The 16,809-nt window shown below is 39.3% G+C and overlaps 1 protein-coding gene across 2 annotated transcripts in view; it reads right to left on the reverse strand.

Moving 5' to 3' along the window:
* LOC126272986 (RNA polymerase II transcriptional coactivator-like) overlaps positions 1 to 16,759 on the reverse strand; it is a 17,005-nt gene extending 246 nt beyond the window's left edge. The window contains exons 1-4 of one of the 2 annotated variants that reach the window (XM_049976335.1): positions 16,674 to 16,759; positions 16,465 to 16,526; positions 15,471 to 15,684; positions 1 to 36 (exon numbers count right to left, since the gene is read on the reverse strand). The exon at positions 1 to 36 is cut by the window's left edge and continues 246 nt beyond it. In XM_049976335.1, the coding sequence (XP_049832292.1) occupies positions 1 to 36; positions 15,471 to 15,684; positions 16,465 to 16,521 (307 nt within the window). In that variant the 5' untranslated portion in view covers positions 16,522 to 16,526; positions 16,674 to 16,759. Of the gene's footprint in view, positions 37 to 15,470; positions 15,685 to 16,464; positions 16,527 to 16,657 lie in introns of both variants that reach the window. The other variant, XM_049976334.1, reaches the window with a different exon arrangement.
* Positions 16,760 to 16,809: the final 50 nt, after the last annotated feature.

Genomic DNA, 16,809 nt, shown 5'->3' on the forward strand with positions numbered 1-16,809 from the left:
GCAATTTCCGCCAAGCACTTGCTGTCAGGCTGATTCCTGTAGAGAAAAGCAACACTTTGGTAATTTTGTATTTAATAGTCAACAAATTGAGAGCTGCATCAAACCAGTCTCAGGACTGAAGACAACAACAACAGTCAACAAATTAACAATTAACAGGAAGGAGAGAGAAGAGTTATGCTTTAATGAAAATAACACTAAAAGTTTATTAAGAAAACTAAATCCATACTGACAACTTCATTCCTGAATAAGTGATAGGTGCCCCATTACAGCAAACAAAAGTAACATTTCCTAATGCACACCACATGCTTGCTCACAAATTGACTCAGACCATAACTGCTTCTCAAAAAGTATGCTGGATACTATTGTCCATCTCATCAAAAAAACAGCCTATTTCAATACACTATAAAAAACTAACAGTAGCAAGTAAAAAATTATGATCACAGTTCTAATTTATGTTTGGAAGAACTTAGATCTGTAAATTAAACACAAGAAACAGCAACTAATGAAACAAATTCAACCTTTATGAAGTAAAACCATTTTTACCTATTCAAAAGTACATGAAACCCTATAGCAAAAACTTTAGAACACTTCAATTCTCAGGAGGAGGAAAGCTCAAAGCAATTACAGAATTTGAAAACAATACCAATATCTCAATGCAACACTAGATTTCTTCTTATAAACGTCCAGTCTTCTATTGCCAATGGTCTCTCTATGTCTTTAAAAATGGGTAGTAATAATATTACCTTTACCCACATTCAATTTTCAATATCAATTACAAACAACTTCAGATGTGAAAATATGTTGGAAGGGTAGTTAAACGACATCCTACGTGAGTATCATAAGTGCATTAAAGAAGAAAAAGAATTAAAAGCCATGTTGCAGACAGGCACAATTAAAAGACACTTACATAAAGCTTTCAGCCACAGACTCCATCAGTAAAGAAAGAGACCATTCTCACACACAAGCAAGCACACCTCATACACACGACTGCCAACTCCAGCATCTCGGGCCCGAATGCATCAATCACATGTTTGCGATCTGGAGGGGGTGGGGAAGGGGAAGTGATAGTGTACAACTGGGGAGAGGGATGAACACTGTCTGATAGACTGTGCACGGACTAGTTTCCCCAACAGGCACAGCATCAGGAGGTTGTGGGGCAGGGCAGAGGGGAGGGGAGGGGGGGGGGGCACGAGAGGAGTGGGGAAGGACAGGTGGATGCATTGGCACAGGGCTGCAAATGAACAGGGCGGTAGATGAGAATGGCTAGGAAATGCTAAGACAGAGGGAACAGAAACTGATGGATGAAGGGTGTGGTGACAGTATGTTACCTTAGGTTGAGGCCAGAGTAATTATGGGAGTAGAGAAATGTACCGAAAGGATCACTCCCATCTGTGCATTTTTGAAAATGCTGGTGGTGGAGGGGACGATCCAGATTGCTCAGGTAGTAAAGCAGCAACTGAAATTAAGTGTGTTATGTTCAGCTGCATGTTGTGCCACAGGGTGGTCTACTTTCCTCTTGGCCACAGCTTGGCAGTGGCCATTCATCCTGGTGGACAGCTGGCTTGTAGTCAGCAATGTAAAAAGCTGTGCAACAATTGCAGTAGAGCTGGTAAATGATATGGGTGCTCTCACAGGCAGTCTGGCCCCTGGTTGATTAGGATAAACCTGTAACAGGACTGGAATAGAAGTGCTGGGAAGGTGGATTGGGAATGTTTTCCACCTGGGTCTTCCCCAGGGATATGATCCTTGTGGCAAGGTATTGGTAGAGGCACAGGGATGGACTAGGCTAGGATGATGATGTTGGGCTGGCAACAGAACGACTTTAGGAGGGGGTGGGAAGTATATCAGTTAGCATGTCCCTCGTTTCAGGGGCACGATGATAGGTAATCAAAGAACTCGTGAAGGACGGGTTTCAGTTGTTTCAGGCTTGAGTGGTACTGGGTGATGAAGGGGGCAGTCCTCTGTGGATGGTTCTTGGGGGTGGTGTGATGAGGAAATGGCACGTTAGATCTGTTTACGAACTAGGTCCGGGATACAGTGCCTGTCTGAATGCCCATTCTCATCTCCCACACTTTATTTGCAGTCCTCTGCCAGCATATCCACCCATCTTCTCTCTTTCCCCACTCCTTTTTTTTCTCCGCCTCTGCCCCACAACTCCTGACACTCCACCTGGTGGCAATTTAGACCCCGGCACACTCTAGACAGTGTTCCTCTCTCCTGATACTTAGACTACTATTCCTTTCCCTTCCCCGTCCTCTTCCGACTGTTGCTTGCAGCTCCCACGATATCTGCATCTGTCTGTCTGCCTGTGAGATATTTTTCCACAAAGAAAGATTACAGAGAGAAAAATTCTTGAAGTGTACAACTTCCGTAAAAGAAAATTAAAAAATATTAGTGTGCAGCACTGGGTTTAATAGGAAATAATTCTTGCTAAATTTTATTCTAAGTCTTATTTCATTCTCAACAACAGCTAGCCACCGAGTTTGTTAGCTGCCTAGCTCCGTTGCTTTCTGTCAGCAGTTCACAAGCAAGACACCTGTTGTGAAAACCACTAGTTCTGACCAGTTCAAATCACCACAATAGGTATGCCAAACAATCATGAGACCAGATAGGTAATGTGGGGCAACTTCGTCTCAACACCTGGTAATGCAAGATTCCTCCACTTATCCGTTCACCTTCATTGGCTCAGCACACCTTCCACTACTACTCTGATCTCTATGCCTATACTTTGATGAAAATCCAATAAATTTTCAACCATGTTAACAAATAGAGTTCTGTGTCGTTCTACCCTTGCCCTTCCTCCATAAAGAAGACTGCTCAACCAGCCATGTACAAGTGACGTCAATCATAATTTGCACTCTTTAGTTACAGGTCGACAACAAACTTGGATGAAGCAGTAGCAGTTTAACTTTACTGCCCGTGGGGCTTTATTTTAGCATGCGAGTTGCATGTTCTTTATTTCGGCACCGCAAGCATCCACAGTAAGTGCAGTCAGACTCCATGCAGCCTCTGTAATACATTTCCTCTGTATGGATTCCACAGTTGCCATTAGTGACCTCTCATCTGTACCACTATTACCGCATACTGGTCGAGGTTTCACATGCCGATGTGGTGCTGCCACCGTGACAATCTTCCACACTGTCCACAATTCCACATCACCATGTATAGCTGCCATCCCTTTCACCTTCAATGCAATACAGTCTTTGATGCTGTGGACACCAATCCCTGTACCTAGACTGGCATGAAAAACAGACAGGCCTGTCATTTGTGTTTCCCGAAACCGCATATCCTGGTGTTATACCAACATTCCTAAAAACATAGGATAATAATGTTCTCAAGCCTGCATCAGAATTCCAGGTAGCCAAAATTGTTGTTGTTGTTGTTGTCGTCGTCTTCAGTCCTGAGACTGGTTTGATGCAGCTCTCCATGCTACTCTATCCTGTGCAAGCTTCATCTCCCAGTACCTACTGCAACCTACATCCTTCTGAATCTGCTTAGTGTATTCATCTGTCTCCCTCTACGATTTTTACCCTCCGCACTGCCCTCCAATACTAAATTGGTGCTCCCTTGATGCCTCAGAACATGTCCTACCAACCGATCCCTTCTTCCGGTCAAGTTGTGCCACAAACTTCTCTTCTCCCCAATCCTATTCAATACTTCCTCATTAGTTATGGGATCTACCCATCTAATCTTCAGCATTCTTCTGTAGCACCACATTTCAAAAGCTTCTATTCTCTTTTTGTCCAAACTATTTATCGTCCATGTTTCACTTCCATACATTGCTACACTCCATACAAATACTTCCAGAAACGACTTCTTGACACTTAAATCTATACTCGATGGAACCAAATTTCTCTTCTTCAGAAACGCTTTTCTTGCCATTGCCTGTCTACATTTTATATCCTCTACTTCAACCATCATCAGTTATTTTGTTCCCCAAATAGCAAAACTCTTACTACTTTAAGTGTCTCATTTCCTAATCTAATTCCCTCAGCATCACTCTACTCAATTCGACTACATTCCATTACCCTAGTTTTGCTTTTGTTGATGTTCATCTTATATCCTCCTATCAAGACACTATCCATTCCATTCAACTGCTCTTCCAAGTCCTTTGCTGTCTGACAGAATTACAATGTCATCAGCAAACCTCAAAGTTTTTATTTCTTCTCCATGGATTTTAATACCTACTCCGAATTTTTCTTTTGTTTCCTTTACTGCTTGCTTAATATACAGATTGAATAAAATCAGGGAGAGGCTACAAGCCTGTCTTACTCCCTTCCCAACCACTGCTTCCCTTTCATGTCCCTCGACTCATAACTGCCATCTGCTTTCTGTACAAATTGTAAATAGCCTTTCGCTCCCTGTATTTTACCCCTGCCACCTTTAGAATTTGAAAGAGTATTCCAGTCAACATTGTCAAATACTGTCTAAGTCTACAAATGCTAGAAACATAGGTTTGCCTTTCCTTAATCTTTCTTCTAAGATGAGTCATAAGGTCAGTATTGCCTAACGTGTTCCAGTGTTTCTACAGAATCCAAACCGATCTTCCCCGAGGTCAGCTTCTACTATTATTTCCATTCGTCTGTAAAGAATTTGTGTTAGTATTTTGCAGCTGTGGCTTATTAAACTGATTATTTGGTAATTTTCACATCTGTCAACACCTGCTTGCTTTGGTATTGGAATTATTATATTCTTCTTGAAGTCTGAGGCTATTTCGCCTGTCTCATACATCTTGCTCACCAGATGGTAGAGTTTTGTCAGGACTGGCTCTCCCAAGGCTGTCAGTAGTTCTAATGGAATGTTGTCTACTCCCGGGGCCTTGTTTCGACTCAGGTCTTTCAATGCTCAGTCAAACTCTTCATGCAGTTTCGTATCTCCCATTTCATCTTCATCTACATCCTCTTCCATTTCCATAATATTGTCCTCAAGTTCATCGCCCTTGCATAGGTCCTCTATATACTCCTTCCACCTTTCTGCTTTCCCTTCTTTGCTTAGAACTGGGTTTCCATCTGAGCTCTTGATATTCATACAAGTGGTTCTCTCATCTCCAAAGGTATCTTTAATTTTCCTGTAGGCAGTATCTATCTTACCCCTAGTGAAATAAGCCTCTACATCCTTACATTTGTCCTCTAACCATCCCTGCTTAGCCATTTTGCTCTTCCTGTCGATCTCATTTTTGAGACATTTGTATTCCTTTTTGCCTGCTTCATTTACTGCATCTTTATATTTTCTCCTTTCATCAATTAAATTCAATATTTCTTCTGTTACCCAAGGATTTCTACTAGCCCTCGTCTTTTTACCTACTTTATCCTCCGCTGCCTTCATTACTTCATCCTCAAAGCTACCCATTCTTCTTCTACTGTACTTCTTTCCCCCATTCCTGTCAATTGTTCCCTTGTGCTGTCCCTGAAACTCTGTACAACCTCTGGTTCTTTCAGTTTATCCAGGTCCCATCTCCTTAATTTCCCACCTTTTTTTCTGTTTCTTTAGTTTTAATCTACAGTTCATAACCAATAGATTGTGGTCAGAGTCCACATCTGCCCCTGGAAATGACTTACAATTTAAAACCTGGTTCCTAAATCTGTCTTATCATTATATAATCTGATACCTTTTAATATCTCCAGGGTTCTTCCATGTATACAACCTTTTTTATGATTCTTGAACCAAGTGTTACCTATGATAAAGTTGTGCTCTGTGCAAAATTCTACCAGGCAGCTTCCTCTCATTTCTTTGCCCCAGTCCATATTCACCTACTACGTTTCCTTCTCTCCCTATTCCTACACTAATTCCAGTCACCCATGACTATTAAATTTTCGTCTCCCTTCACTACCTGAATAATTTCTTTTATCTCATCATATTTCATCAATTTCTTCATCATCTGTAGAGCTAGTTGGCATATAAACTTGTACTACTGTAGTAGGCATGGGCTTCGTGTCTATCTTGGCCACAATGTGTTCACTATGCTGTTTATAGGAGCTTACCCGCATTCCTATTTTTTTTAATTCATTATTAAACCTACTCCTACATTACCCCTATTTGATTTTGTATTTATAACTCTGTATTCACCTGACCAAAAGTCAGGTTCCTCCTGCCACCGAACTTCACTAATTCCCACTATATCCAACTTTAACCTACCCATTTCCCTTTTTAAATTTTCTAACCTACCTGCCCGATTAAGGGATCTGACATTCCACACTTCGATCCGTAGAATGCCAGTTTTCTTTCTCCTCATAACGACATCCTCTTGAGTAGTCCCCACCCGGAGATCCGAATGGGGGACTATTTTACCCAAGAAGACGCCATCATCATTTAATCATACAGTAAAGCTGCATGCCCTCGGGAAAAATTACGGCCGTAGTTTCCCCTTGCTTTCAGCCATTCGCAGTACCAGCACAGCAAGGCCTTTTGGTTATTGCTACAAGGCCAGATCAGTCAATCATCCAGACTGTTGTCCTTGCAACTACTGAAAGGCTGCTGCCCATCTTCAGGAACCACACATTTGTCTGGCCTCTCAACAGATACCCCTCCGTTGTGGTTGTACCTACGGTACGGCTATCTGTATTGCTGAGGCACGCAAGCCTCCCCACCAACGGCAAGGTTCATGGGTGGGGGGAGCCAAAAGTATGTATCATCGTTTATTGATATTCATGTACAGAATGTGTCATTTTATTCTATGTCCTGAAATTCAGCAAATAAATTATCAACTTAATTTTCATGGTTAGTCCTATTATGGGAAATTCCTTCCATGGGTTTCTTGACAGTTAATCTGTGTATTTCCGATGCAAAAGCATTGGATATACATATGATACAAAGTTGCATTATCTGTTACTGAACTGCCTGTACTTAGCTGCCAATGGTCCTCCTCTATGACAAGGTTAAGAACCATTTTTCAAGATTTTGCCTTTCCAGTTCCTTAAGTTTAAAACTATGTTGAATGTTTTGCTGACATCACAAACACATTGGTATTCTCATTATACACTTTCATTTACATGAATTTAAACCTGTAATGAAATCCATTGTCTTAGTTTAGTATGAGGTAAGTACTAAAGGAGTTTTAATGTATGTTTACTGAGGTCATATAACATGACAATTACAGGAAATTTATTAAACTTTAATTGAGAAGGATTATGGGAGCAATATATTTTTCAGCAGTATCAATGCATTATGTTTCATAAAAATGAAGAGGGAGAATTCACTTTGAAAAGTATTGTTATAATGTTGTCACCACACAAAACAGTAACGTTGCCACAAAATTTATGAAGAAATCAGAGTTGTGCTAGATATACGAACACAGCTGTTACAGAACACCGTCCACCTTCCTGCTGGTCACCTGTCTAAGCACAGTGGTAATTATGGTCCACTGGTCGATCAAGGAAAACCAGCTGGCTGCAGTGCAAATAGGGAGTTTTTGAATCACAGCACAAAACATGCAAGGAAACATCACACCACCGAGAGACACACACACACACACACAGCTTACTTACGCAACCTTAACAGCCCAGCTAACTTCACGACAGCTGGAGCCTGTAGTTCATTCACAGTATTTCCAGTAACCACTATGCCTGTTGCATTGATATTTTTGCATTAATTCACCCTGTATCTGCCATCATATTTTTTTGGTATGTTAAGTAACCCAGGCATATGAGTATTCTAACTTCATCCTTTGTTATTTTATTTTCTACAATAATATTTTCATTATATATTTCCACACCTTTTTTGGCTTTGCTGAGTAACCTTTAACTTATTTGACTTTAAACTTAGCCTTGTGCTAAGACTTGCACAAGAGATCTGCTGATCACTGAACTATATGTTGCACAAGGAATTTCAGATTCCATTTATTAAATGAGCATGTTGAGTGCAAGTGTACCTATAGTGTCACTTGACCAACTTTGCTGCACACATTTCCTTAGTTACTCACGTACCTTGCACTTTACTGAAATATTGGAAGGCTATCACTAGAGTAACCCAGCTTTACTCTGACATAAGGCATGCATTTGGCGACACACGCTGTCAAAGACGCGTTGATTTATGTACCGCCAGCATGTGAAGGAGGAAATATGCATTAAATTACGAATACATGCTTTGAACCCAATTTAGCCACATTTTAGCAAGTCTCGATATCAAGTTCATTTTTTTTTTAAATCAAGAAGTCCTTAATGGAGAAACATGTTGGAGTATATTTAACATCGAGCGAAGTTCCTATATATCACTTGCTTACTGAGACAGCACCCATTACACATGTCCACTGTTACCTCACCACACAGTTTAATGCATACAGCTGCAGTGGAACCCGAGTGTTAACACTGTGTGAACCCTGCCAACTGCTTGTACTGGATCACTGAACACTTTTTGCAATTCTGGCCGCAGGTGCATTACTGCTATAACAATCTTTCTCAACATCCACAAACATCCCAATCATGTCTACACTGATTAAAATCTAAATTCTAGAGCTGTCACATTCACATATTACACTTCTACAACAATTTTACTTTATCTGCTACTTATCCAAAAATCACTGTTACCTTACATTACTACAAGTTATTACTTATAATACTTCAAGAACAAACCACTAGATACGATTCACTGCTTTGACATTCACACTTCATGATCTTTGAGAGTTTTCAATTCTTTTACCATTCAAGACATTAAATGTTATATCAATATTTATTTAATTTACACTGACAAATGCTGCAGCAACTAGCTACAACATGGAAGGATCTGAGACTACAGAAGTGAAAAATATCTTACTGCCTTTTTATACATTATCTTTTCATAATGTTTAATTTACAAATATTACATCTACGAGAATGGTTCTTGCCTTCCTAGGTTACCAGCGAGATCCTGATATGCCACTGCCACGTAGATTATTATGTATGTTGTGTACAATATGACTACACTGTGGACTACTTAGTTATAAGTTATTCTCTCTCTGATTATTTGGCTTACTATAAATTCATGTCCTACGGTGTATGGTTAACAGAATCTTCCTTCGGTCCTTTGTAGATCATCATCATAATAAATGAAAAGCACCAGTTTCCTTTTGTTCAACAATATATTGTAGAACAAAAGCAAACTGGCACTTTTCATTTATTGTACGTTTGGCCTTACAGGCAATGTTCACGAAATTTTGCTACTGACATTTAGTACCAGAATACCTCCCTGACTTTTAGTTTGATTTTTTTTGTCTAGGGTAATCTTTTATAGATACTACTGAACTTAAGACCTTGTCACCTTCATACCTGCTGGCCACAGTTAGGTGTGTTGCCCTTTTGTTACTTTTATTAACTGACTTACTATGAGGACTTTGTACTTTGGAATTGGCACTTTAATTTCTTTGTTTTTGATGTATTTTGATTTTGTATTGGTGATACTCCTGCACACACTGTCATATCCCTTTCCCCTTTGCAAGGAACAATTTACATCCATTCCCTGTTGCGAGTTAAACCTGCTACATTTGGAAGTTACTGTGCCACCTTTTTCTGGTATGCATGCATGACTGATTCTGACACTATGCCCTACAAACTGTCTCAATTCCACTTCCTTAAAAACCTCCATGATTATCTGACACACCAACACTACTAATTATGAAACAATTGCTGTCCTCTAATATTTTGGGCATGCTACTGCAAGCTTCAATTTCAATAGCTAACTAACACACAACTTGCATGTATCTCCACAGTATATTTTACCACAACCTTTCGCACGAACCTCTGAAAGCTCTGCATAAATGGCCAATGTGCTGGATTACCTCGTGGGTCGGGCTAATGTTCACAGACCTTGAACTGATGAACTTTTATGCCTGCCCTGCACCTGCTATACCTTTTTCATATTGTGTATGGAATTTTGCTAGATACCTCATCCATACACACATCTTGCCTTTCGACGAAAGATTTTGCTGCATTAAACTCTTCAAGTTTCAGACCAGTAATTGCAATTTCAACTGCAGTGAACGCCACAACTCCAGTCCTAATCACAAGTTATGCAGAAACTTGACAGCTCTTGTACTGAGCACAATTTGATTTCTAATTCTCTCCACCCAATCACTAGGTGCACTGCCACCTTCATCAGTTAGATACAATGCATTTGGGATTCACACTGACATTCTTCAGCAAGCTCATGATTTAATTATAGGTAAAGAGAGACCATTTATCTCCAGCATTGTATGCACTAAGCAGCACTTGTGCACTGATGTAATTTTTGCACCCATGTATCTGATCAAGTGCTTGCTGTGATTTCAATGGAAGTTACTATGCCACCTTGCCCATGTGTAATAATCAAGATATAGGAACCAGCAGTTTAAGCCACATAGTAATGCAATTATTTGTACAGTACCCCAGCCTCAGTTTGCACCTTCATTTGTTCAGACTGGAATCTTGTGTCCCAAACATACCTAGTCACTAACAAGTAAAGAAATAATCTTCACCTGTTAATGTTGTAGATTTATCACCACAGACACTAACCTGTCAGTTCACTCACATTTCACTTTAATCACCAATTTGATGCATTTTGTAAATTTTATCACTTGTGAGCAAACCCATACTGTAGCACATGCTACCAACTGGCATCATCACAATACAATACCCACTGAGTCACATCCACTGTCACTACCATGCCTCTAACCCCATCAATGTAATTGCTCTATAGGTTGGGTACAAGAAAAAAAAAAGTGTGAAAGATCATGAGAAACAGACAGTATGTTAACCTCAGCCTACAGGCCATTATCATCCTTGAAATGATTGAAGGTACAAGGTTTCCCGTGTCAACATGGCCCTGCCTCAGTATAAGTTGTGAAAAGTCACAGAATTACTGTCTGAGCATCCATTAGTTAAAGTTATGTAATTTCACCGTCAATTCACTGTCATGTGTGCCAAAATAATTACATGCAATTTTTTATGGTAAACCTCACCTAATTACAGGGTTAAACACTCACTATTGTTTCCTGACACCTGTTACTTCTGTTATTTGGGGCCCTGAATGACCATTTAATCTTGGTTGGAATAATTAAGAGTAGAAATTAGGATAAACCCTACAACACACACACAGCCTGCTGTATGTGGACAGCTGCCTGGGTCTTCCCTCATGTCCCTTGTGGGAGAGAGTTTCAGCTCTCACTGTCAGATTTGTTAATAAATGCTTCACAAAATCTCCAAAATGTTTTGAAGAGAAAAGCAGGTGAAAGTTTTTCCACATGTCTTAGAACCTGAACAAATACAATGGCACCTAAACACCTGCCATGACCACTGAAATGCAAAATGCAGACAATCTAAAATAATAATCACAGGTAACAAGACCTATCAATATGAACATAACACAGAGTGCAAAATGGGGCTGTGATGGTTCCCCTAGGCCATACAAAATGCGAACATGATGTACACGTTGAATGTCACAAAGAAGGATTTTTCTGCAATTTTCACACAATTGTATGAACATTCTGTGTATAGTACTCAAGTGGGGGAGATTATGTAGAATATCTGAAGCATTAAAACCAACATCATAAAATCTGTTTTCTTAATTCAGCCTTTAAGCTTTTTAGACTGACAGGGTACACTGCCAAGTAAACCTTTCTACAAACATGCAGTTTTTCCCTGTTGATCTCTAACCCTCTATTTCCCATATCATAGTTTCCATATTAGAAGTCTAGCTTATGGCCATCAGTCAAATTGGTATTACATACTGTAGGGATACAATCTCCACAACTTGCATCACACCCATTATTTCACATTAGTTGTGGTCCTTTTAATGGTTATCAATTGTTTTATATGTGCGCAGCTTGATTTTCAAAAACAGGCGCTCATCAGAAATTCAGTTTTGCAAGTAATATAAGAACCATTAAAAGACAGAGGTGAGCTGATACGACCAAATATTGCCACATTTTCTTCCTATTATGTTTGACAAGGGAAACTCCCATTGTACACCCCCCCCCCCTCAGATTTACAGATTTAGTGGAAAAATGGTCCAATGAATAGCCCATCAAGACCAGAACACAGATCAAGCACGATAACAGGAAGTAAGTGTACTTTTTTTCTTTTTTTTTAAAAAAAGAGCAAAATAATAACAGTGAACAGTCCAAGATAAGATGTGACACACTGGGCAAATTGCAAGAATCACAGCATCATGGTTGTGTGGACGTGGTGTTGGAGTGCAAAGCGGGAGATCTGGGTTCAAATCTCCTAACTGGCAGCCTACAAACTGGAAGGCTGCTGTGAGCCCAAGCAAACTACAATTAAGACTGCCAAGTGGAGAAGAGCAGTGTGGGAAACTGAGTTATGACCCTCTCACAGGAGACACCAGTTTTCTCTGCCTCTGTGAAAGCAGAACTGACGCAGTCACAGGAATCACCGATACATTCTGGTGTTTTGTAATCAAACCTTATGATCGACAAAGATAACACTCTTCCCTCATTTAAAAATAAAACTATTTCCAACTATCGCAAGTACAATAATTCATCTGGATGTAATTTGCTACAAGAAAGCTTTTATTAGGTAATTTGGAGTTTTCATATTTTGGGGCATAATTTGCACTTATTGCAAAAACAAACTTGTCCCCTACCAATTATCTACCTGGGGGGGGGAGACCACACCGAACCATAGACTGTCAACTGCAAAATAGATATATGAATACAGTGGACAATGTGAAGTGACCAATTTTTGTCCAAAGCACTGGTCAAGTTCAATTGTTTGTTCAGAAGGGAAAGCCGACATGTTAGCCCCCTATTGGCCTGTCAGCATTCACAGAATCGAGGCAGTCTTTCTCAAACTGATTTTACATCAATACTCAGTCTAACAATTTCCTTTTCACATTGTGTATAACTTTGTATGTAAGTTTCAAGATGAAGTGCTCATTTCATTAATGGTGATAGTTATTGTGATACCTGTATGGAAGTAAGACACTTAGCCAAATTAAAAAAAAAATAGCAATGAAACTATGGAGTACTACGAGTTTATGTTTGGTGTGTACCACATAATATGTTGTAGTGTATTAAATTTAGCTAATACACTCATTTGCCATCGTGAGCAGCAGTGACAAAGCTAAAATAAAGCATCACCAACATTCCTTGTATTTATTTAATGGTTTGCGATACTGAAATGAAGTTTTGGGAAATGATAACGCACAAAGAGGAGAATACTTTGCCATGTGGGTATTATGCAAAATTTCATTACGTACCTTGTTATTCCACAAATTACAGATTTTTTGATGAAAGAATTTTATTTCAAGCGCCCTCAATAGCTTGTGAAATGAGGAATACTATAGGTTCTGGAACTATGCAAGTTAAGGCACTGCACCTTTATTTTTATTTTGAGGATATGCTTTTTCATAAGCTACTGACCTTCCTTTTCCTCAGTTTCTTACTTGATAAACCAGTGTTTCAGAATACTCTCACAATTGCATCTGCAAAATACTTTAGTGAGGTGACACTGTGTATACTTTGCTGTGCATTTTTAAAAAGTGCAACAAGATAAATGAATGTCACTCATGTAGCTATACTGAAAGTTACAAGTTAACAAACCACATTTAAGTTAGTCATTGGTTTTGTTGCATTTTCACCAGAATTCTTTTTAGATACTACCCAAAGCAGAAGTAATAGATCTCTCTGATCACCGGGCAAGTGTGAGCATGAAGGTTTTCTACTTAATATTTACAAAAAACTTGACCGCAGACTTCAGTTTAGAATGGCACTTCACTGGCACTCTGCATTGCCCTACAGCACTAGCTCATAACCCCCACCACTACTCTCCCCGTAGGTGCCTTGCCCATTGCATATCTACCAGCCACCTTATTCTGCGTGGACTACACTATTCCTTCATTCTCACTGACGAAATCTAAATTGTCTGCTAGAACCACAAATAACAATGTTGGCAATATGAAATTACTCTGACTGCTTTCAATGTTTTGATTTTTTTTTTCACAAATCAAAAGGCATTAACTAACATACAAATTCTTCCAATAAAAATACTAAATTTTTAAGACAATTTGACTGGTTGGATAAAAACCAAGTGGCAGTAGCAGAACACACACATATGGAAGAAAATTCCAGGTGGCACATGTGGTAAAGTGTGCAGCGACAGATTGACTTATGTAGAGCAAGCTCTGCAACAGGATAGTGTGTTACCACCAGTATCTACACACTGCCCGTTTCCACCAAGTTATTAGTTACAATGAATGGGCATAAGCAGAGGGCATATGGTATACTGGCAGCACCCAATGTCTTCTTACAGATAATGCCCTGCAACACAACAGTCGTGGCCTCATTGCCTGTTTTAACGAATGTGCAATGTTGATTCTTCCCCCAGATACCAGTTTCTCAGAACTCCAGAAGTGGTAACTCATTACAACATGTCTTGGTTCTCATCACCCGCCTGACCTTAATTATGTTCAGTACCTTTTCCTCTTACCTTTACCACATACAGTGCATTTAGCTTTCCACACTTATTAACTCTAGAGCAACATTTTGTCAGTAATCACTATCTTGCTTTTTGCACCATCTTCTACACTTAAGCTCTCAGGTTTTCAAATCTCCCATGGTTCTTTCCAATTACACTGCACTTATCCTCGACAGTGAGAGGTCAGTGAAACAGCACATGTAAACATGTCAATAGTGGTTCAGGAAAACCCAGGTACCATACTTAAACACATTCGCAGCACCTGGGGAGTGGTTAACTCATCCACTGTGGTTAAAGATAATGAAAGCTACAAAGTTCATTAGGTAATGGCACACAAAAGTACATGCATGCTGTACAACGAATTCCTGTGAAACACTGCTCTTCACTGGATTCCTGTAAAAATTTACTGCTCTTCATTGGTACATACTTCAACAAGGCTTAAATCATTGAGCAGTGTGAAGAAATGATAATAGGTGACCAACAAAAAGTTCTTTTTCACCTAGGCTTATTAAGTACACACACAGTGCAAACTGCCTACTACAAGATAAATTTAAACTTACTGTTATCAACTACCTATATTACATGAATATATTTGAGAGGAATTAGCATGGAAAGTGTTACGAGGATAAAATTTTAGACTTCATTAAAGAAACACCTGATATGGTTACAAGCTGCAAAGGATGTAGCCAACAAACATACGACTCAACACTGATAAAATAACCAGAAAACAAAGCTGGAGGGTACTACAGTACCCCATAAAATCTAATAGTGATTCAGACAATTTCAAGTTCTAATTCAATCAATACCAACACTGACTGCAGAAAACACTAAACTTTCTGATCCATGGTGTTTCTGAACAAAGTCCTGCAGCCCCATACAACTGCATGTATTTTTGTAAGTATTGACATTAGAGTAAGGCTACCTACATTTTTAATTCACACCCTATCATTGAGTAAATATTTTAAATGTAATGATCTTAAAGGCGTGTTGCATTTTACCCAAATTCCACTAAGCACAAAGAACTTTTGAGTGTCCTAATGCTTTAAGAACATGGTGACAAACTAAGATAAATAGGTTTCCATGACTAACCTTTCTTTCCTGGTTTTAGTTCACCATCATTTTCATAGTACTCTCTGATATCCACATAAACTTGGCCCCTAAATTCACGCACAGTGACGAACCTCTTCTTTTCCAACAGCCACTTGTGCTCATCATCACCACTGCCCCCACCACCTCCCCCACCACTTTTCCCTTTAGGTGCTGAACTGGCACCCTTACTCTTTTTAGATGGTGGTGGATTCACCTAAAAACAATGAAAAAATGTTACATGTGTGCAATATGATAAATGCATAGTAAAGCAACACAGTTCAGATATGTAAATCTCCACCACCCTTTTGTACCATTTAATCATTGCTGCCTCAAGCAGCCTGCAATGGCTCTTGACTCTGCCCCTCCCCCCCACCACACACACACACACACACACACACAAATTTATACTCTTCGTACTAAAAGTAATTCAAATAAATAGTAGTTAAAAAACATGTTGCAATCCTCATTCTTTAAGCATATTACTACAGTACACTACTAGCACGACATATGTGGGGAATAAACTTAAAGCAACAAATTACAGATTAACGAAAGAGTGCCGTGCGGTAACACAAGAGTGGTGACGACATGACTTCGCTTTCTTTATTTGAATGCTCACCATGACGAAGATAGTAAACCTTGCTCGACCCACAGCTACACTGTACGTTACCACATAGAAACAGCCTCATGTGGGACAAAAATCTGAAATTCTTCCTTCTAAAAACGCACTTTATTTATCTCGTATTTTATATCACATTACTTTATCATTAAACGAAATTTATTAAAATTTTTAATCTAATCAATATCGGAACAACAGTTTCGGTCTTACTCCCTTTTGTTTAACCCACCCCCCCAGATCTCAACGGTCTGATGTACTACATCTAGTTAAGGAATGGTGCGCAGAGAATTGTAGGCAAAAAGAGGTCTAGGCTAAATAAAACATTTATGAATTCTAAATAATTATTTTTCTCCCAATAGATCATAAAATTTTACTCACATCGTCTGGGCCAGAATCTGACGATGATGAATCTTCATCCTTCGTCTTCTTGGGCATGTTTGCTTTAGCGGGAGGTTAATATGACATTAATGACAAAATTATACATACATATAACATAGCATAGCATAAAATGTTAAAACTCTGAAACGTGGTTTTAATGGCTGTACAATTCACCTCTAACAATCTTACTTACATCAATATCAACTTACTCTCACTTGAAAGTGGAAACTATATTCTACTCTGTAATCGCAATCGGCGGCAACCCACGAAAACTTGATGGCCGTTTTACAGTGTAGCCAACAGCTATCGAAGTAAGGATCGAAAATATTATTAGGTTTTTCAAAC

This window comes from Schistocerca gregaria, chromosome 5, assembly GCF_023897955.1.
Source record: "Schistocerca gregaria isolate iqSchGreg1 chromosome 5, iqSchGreg1.2, whole genome shotgun sequence".
NCBI classification, from domain to species: domain Eukaryota; kingdom Metazoa; phylum Arthropoda; class Insecta; order Orthoptera; family Acrididae; genus Schistocerca; species Schistocerca gregaria.